Source organism: Ornithodoros turicata, chromosome 4 (genome assembly GCF_037126465.1).
Source record: "Ornithodoros turicata isolate Travis chromosome 4, ASM3712646v1, whole genome shotgun sequence".
NCBI classification, from domain to species: Eukaryota; Metazoa; Arthropoda; class Arachnida; order Ixodida; family Argasidae; genus Ornithodoros; species Ornithodoros turicata.
The window spans coordinates 79,778,208-79,784,207 of NC_088204.1; the positions used below are offsets into that span (position 1 = coordinate 79,778,208).

General features: G+C 47.9%; 1 protein-coding gene across 6 annotated transcripts in view; it reads left to right on the forward strand.

Moving 5' to 3' along the window:
* Positions 1-2,549, forward strand: part of LOC135392054 (BAI1-associated protein 3-like) — a 63,872-nt gene extending 61,323 nt beyond the window's left edge. For all 6 annotated transcript variants that reach the window (XM_064622691.1, XM_064622688.1, XM_064622686.1 and 3 more), the window contains 7 exons: positions 47-193; positions 262-459; positions 749-842; positions 901-939; positions 1,004-1,127; positions 1,304-1,509; positions 2,187-2,549. In XM_064622691.1, coding sequence (XP_064478761.1) covers positions 47-193; positions 262-459; positions 749-842; positions 901-939; positions 1,004-1,127; positions 1,304-1,509; positions 2,187-2,272 — 894 coding nt within the window. In that variant the 3' untranslated portion in view covers positions 2,273-2,549. The remainder of the gene's footprint in view (positions 1-46; positions 194-261; positions 460-748; positions 843-900; positions 940-1,003; positions 1,128-1,303; positions 1,510-2,186) is intronic.
* The last annotated feature ends 3,451 nt before the right edge of the window (positions 2,550-6,000 follow it).

Consider the following 6,000-nt stretch of genomic DNA (forward strand, 5'->3'; position numbering starts at 1 on the left):
CTTTGGTGTATAGCACATCCGTTGAACGGGACCATTACCTACTCAGGGCCTTGACCCTCTCGTGGAATACCTTGAACTGAACCTCAAGACACTCTACGAGAGCCTAGTGAGTGTCAACTTCCTTCGCACCATGGAAGCTGTGTGGAGAGTCGTGCTTCAAGAGCTAACCCTCACGGCCAGATCAAACCTTGGGGTACGAGTTTACCCTCGGCTTGAACGCACCCCTATAGTGACTGCTAACTGCCGAATTTCTGAAAACAGGAACAGTTGCCTTTCTTCCGTCGTCTGTACGCGGCTCTGGAAGTCCTGCTACACTTCTTCCACGGCGATGACAAAGGATTGTCGCTCAAGTCGCTACACAGTGTTGCATACCAAGACCTGGAACGTCTTCTGCGGCTTCACAAGTCTGACACCTGCTACCTCATCGAGACATACTACATGCAGAGGCTGGAGGAGCAGGTATATAGCATAGTTGCAGCTTCTAATGATCAACCATGTCTCTTGTGAAGCCGTCCATCCGTTGTGGCGGTGACAACGTGGGTCTGTTTCTGCTTTCGCCAAAGAGATGCACCATAAACAGAGTATAGAAAGAACTGCTGACCAAGACCTTTAACCGAAGTAGTTGGGTACACCATGTTTGCGAAAGCACACTGGCTGGAGTCGATGTATTAAACTTCGCGATATTACGTGCGAATTCACACTGTCTCTACCTCTTCTTAGTCACGCTGACCACCTTCTTTGTTTCCAGCGTAAAAAGCAACAAGAACCGGGGAACAACCCCAACGGTTACCTTACCGTGTTCCTCTGTTACAACAACGTCGCTGAGAGCATACGTGTTGACGGTAAGTGTTTGTGCGGAACGTCTGTCTGTGAACAGGTTCTCATTCAGCCTGATTTCAGTGGTGCGTGCCCGCGATCTCCAACCACTGGATCCGAACGGTATGTCTTGACTTGTCGCTGACTTGTGTGCGTCAAAGTGGCTAACGGCCGTTGATGCCCATAGGCTTCAGTGACCCATTCGTTATCTTGGAGCTCCTTCCCAAGCACCTGTTTCCTGACTGTCACCAGCAGAAGACGAAGGTTCAGAGGAAAACGCTGTCACCCATCTTTGACGAATCTTTCGAGTTGTAAGTGAGAGACAGTATACTCATGAAAAGCTGATAACGATAATTCGTCATGACTATAGTCATGAGCAATGTCACAGTGGTTTGTCTTTGATGATTTTTTTTTTGCACGATAGTTTCTGTGGCTTCCATCGGATGTTCCGATTGCCTAAAACGCGACGATGCATTTCCCGTTGCAGCCCCGCGCCACTGGAGCGTTGTCGACAGGAGATATCTCTGCTGCGACTTACAGTCATGGACTACGACGTGATGCTTCGAGACGACTTCGAAGGCGAGGCGTTCGTGCCCCTGAGCGACCTTCCAGGGATTCGCGCAGGGGAAGAGGACGAAGATGATATTCCTAGGCCCCTCGAACTTCCTCTGCTGCTGCCCAGTAAAGAAAAAAGTGAGCCGCAGTTACTGTGACGAGTAGTTTTCGATAATGAAGAAAACAAATCCTCGCTGTATTTCTAAGTAAGCGCTTCTGTGTTGCATGCTTCCCCAAGCAGTACAATGTACCGAAAGTCGAGTGCAATAGGGCTGGACGGGTAGGTGGAAGACCTTGAACACACTCGTGGAACTAAAGAACATTGATAAGATACATAACGTCCACCCCTATTGCACCCGACTTTCAGTTCATTGCGCTGCTTGGGTCTGTATATCTCGGTTGTGTTATGTTTCGCGAAACATGATTAGCTTTCGTTTGCTCCGCTTAATTTTCTCATTGCCACAGCCACAGTCACTATTCATCATCACGCGATTTGTCGAACCCCCGGCAATGTAGGGGGGTCATAGACAACGTACATGGGGACAGCGCGTACACGGCAGACAGTACACTATGCAGCTGACGAACGACGGTAGCAATAATGATGATAACGCACATGGCGTTTCCTATCTCCCCAGTATAGTGGGCAGTAGCTCCTCTTGCGGCTGCTAGCGTAACTAACCCATGAACCTCATACTCTCATGGGCGATTGCCGTTTGTCCAGGACTGAAGTAGTAGCAGTAGTTGGTCGTGCACCAATGTATTTTGCGCTCTGGGAAACTGACCTTACCCCTGATACCCTATTTTCTACGTCACAGGCGAAGTATTATGTGCCCTCGAATGCCGCACCTGGGATCCCAATGCCAAAGACTTTGTCCGGCAGCAAAAGCGGAGGCACTCTTGAGATACTGGCGGTTGCCACACAGAATCAGGCTGGCAAGAAAAACCAACGGGGCTCGAGCGACTTCTGCTCTTTGCGGACAACCCCATCCGGAAACATAGCGCCTCCGTCACCAGTGCTTCCTCCATTCACCGCCAGCTCCGACGTGCGACGCCGCCCGCTTCCCCTCGAGCGACGCCAGCGACTTCATTGCTTCTCATCCATGATATCCAAGCCCGTCCCATGCTCATGGCTGTGAATCGTAATTTACACAGAAAATACATACATATATATATATATATATATATACACGAGTAGAATTCCGAACACAGAGACACACCGAATCCTGCGCGGCTGAAGCACTTAGACACATACAGGAAATGTCGCATATTTCGCCCGTAGCAAGAGACGCGCCTCAAATAGGACCAAAGGATATCTTCAAGCTGTACTTAATTGTTATCGGTTGTGTCAAGCGTAGGACCTCCAACGCGTCTCCTGCGCTTAGTTCTGGTCGGTCTGGGGCGTTCCTGAAGAGGCAGCCCTTCTGGTGGTCTTTTTTGCCAACCAGGATGTTGTCAAACATATCCTTTGTCCCTATACGTGAATGTGGTTCATGCCACGTGGTGAATGTTACGTTCAGATTGCTGTAGATACGCTTTATGACAATTGCTACGCGCGCTCTTGACAATGACATTGAAGCAGGGACAGCTTCTCTAAAAAGGCCGCTAGGTTGCTCGTGCTGTGAGTTCATAAAAGTGAATTATTTGTGTCTGGTAGATTATAATACGCAAGATATTCCTCGGAACTCTAACCTAATGGTTGTACATGGTGTGGTTTAGGCCACTCTTGGGGCTTGCTAGGGAGTTCGTTGTCACACAGCCATACACGGGATCTCATTTTCATTGCTTCTTTTCATTGATATTCATAGGCCTTGGCTTCTGCAATATTCTTGCTGAGGATGTGGGACGAATTGCACGAGGCATCGTTGACTTTTTGTTGATGATGTACAGTTGGAGATGGCAAGGAATAGTATCCACTTCGTACCAGTGTTTGCAACTGCGTGGCATAAAAAAAAACTAGTTGCTTTAAGAATTGCACCACTTCATGTTCCATGCACTGAGGGTTGATTATATATCCAGGATATTGTCGCATGGTTCGTTGATAGATGTATACATGTGCTCGTTTATAACAGAATGTTTTAGTCTTGATTCGAAAGTTGGTGGGACGACTTACCATAGGATACCGTACGACATTGTACTTAATTATGCCCATGACCTGTTGTGAGAGAGTTGTCTGATGATATGAACACCTAGGTTAACGAAAGGAGGAAGTCACAGGAATGGTTAGCCAGCTGTAGGACTCGAACCTCTCAGTGACTTCCAGTGTCCTTAGGCACTTCAGGCTCGTGTGTTGTGTTGTCCATAATTCTGTGTTCCAACCTCAGAACATCAATTTCCAACTTTTTTTCAATTTTGGCATTGGCCCCATCACACAGAGCACGTGCTAGGAGCAGTATCAATCGATAAGGTATCGCTTACTGCGATCAAACGTGTATGGCCCAAGAATAACTGATGAACGATGACCCTTCGATGTAGAATAAGAAGCTGCCAGCCCAACATGTTGGTGCTCCTGTGTGGGAGAGCCCTTTCAGAGTCATCACTGTGTCCAGAGTGTGGGAACAAAGTCTTCAGTGTGTCCTACTTGTATTTACATCCTGCGTCCTTCACTAGGTAGCACTCGGGACAACCGCTAAAGTCACAAGGATTGAAGGACTGGTATTTCTAGCACCGTACAGCGAGAATAGGACATCTGCAGACCCGTTAGAGAGAGTCCCAGCTAACGCAGCACCAATGTTGTTGCGCGAAAGTGGTGTCTTTGGTGCAGCAGCCAGTGTTAGGTTTCCAACGATAACGTGAAAGCCCTGCCTAAGTAGCACGCATAGAATTTTCCGTTTTTGGCTTCAGCAGATTGCACGAGAAAAAAAAAAAAAGCAGAAAAACTATTATTGGAGCCAGTGAGAGAGAGACCTTTGACCCTCAACTACTTCAGAGAGATCGTAAAAGAATGAGTGAGGTAGACGTCACGGGAACTGAGACTCTATGGGAGCACCGGTCGGGAGGAACGCTCGCAGTGTGCTCCCTACGTCGTAGCAGCAAATTTGGCCGTGCAGAGTATTGTGTATGGTCATGTCATGTATCTTAAAGGAGCACTGACGTGACCCACCCCCACCCCCACACACATACCTTTTTCTTTTCTTGTTCTCCCCCGCGTGTTCTAGACGAGTAAAATTAACTCCTGCGAGACCTATGTTCCGCACACCGCTGAAAAAAAAATCTTCCACTCGTGAAAAGAGCGTATCGAAGAACAAGGGAACGTCGTGACGTAACGTGGTCCCCGGGCACGTGACTCGTGACGTAGAGCGGAACAGCTCAAGCAGCACGTACAGGCGGTGCGTGAGCTGGGAAGAGAAAGAAGGCACGGGGACTTCCCTACGTCACAAGAGGATCGTGTCGGTCGTCCGCGGCTGCGTTCTCAGGCTGTTTTTGTAAATTCATTAATTAATTGTTTTGTGTTATTGTGCAGTTTATAATGCACCACAGAGCGAAAATATTTCTCATGGTTCCTCCTGATGGACAGCTTGACGTATTAGACAGGGTTTGGAGCTATGATAAATGTAACCTCATTGTTCCTTTCAGGCAGGGTTTCGACTAATCCCATGTCATTTCACTGTTCCTTTAAGAGCACTGTTCATCCAGTACAGTTGTGGGCGATCGGTGCACCAGCTTCGAATACTGAAGCAGCGGAACGTTGCCTAACTCTTTAAGGAGCATTGTCGTGCTTCTTGTCAGGCCCCATACTGTGTGGTTATAACGTTTCCGTCTTATGTTACTTTGTAGCAGCTTCTAATTCTGAGGGAACGGGGGGAGAACACTTGACGCATAACATTTTTTTGTTACTGTTACGTTGTGCAGCGCATTTCGTCGCGTCGTCGCTCTGACAGACGGTATGGGGCAAGCGTATGAGAAGCATCTTAGAAGCGGATATGACGTCAGTAAAGGAAATGGATTAAAGGAGCCCTCATCTCTCTCCTTCCCTTCGCGAACGTCGCGTCTCACTCAATCGCCACAAACGATACTGCTGATGGCAGAAGGTTTCCGTGGGCACGGACGCTGAAAACAGGGCAGTGATTGGTTGACTTTCATCGTGACGACACATGGATTAGCGATCACACCTTCGTCACTCAAGATGGCGTTGCTGCTGCCTTGCTATGTAATGGCGTGACAAGAAGGCACCGCATTGGCTTTAACTTAGGCTATACGGCTATAAGATACCACTATGGTCAGGTTGGAACCTGTGAGAGTCACGCTGTTGGATGCCATGATCCGATAATGCCTGTCAAATATAATAATTTGAAGACGTGCAATGGATGCTACTGCATTAGAAGACTATGCGTATGTTGATTGTTGACATTGCTTGTTCGAGGGCTCGTTCTTGTTGTGCAACCATCAACGGTCACCGTTTTCCCCGTACATATGTCTGTTGTAAGCGTTCAGCTACGGTGGCAGCCATGTTGTGCGAGCCAGTGTTGCCAGTCTGTCCAAAGATTCTGTCCAAAAAAGTTTGACCACATTGACATAGTTGAACGTATTCTATTCTAAGCCTAGTGTCACCCGTGTTTGTCGTTAAGGTAAATTTTGCTCACGTTGATCGACAGTTTACAAATGTTCTGTAAGGAGACGTATTGGCGAATC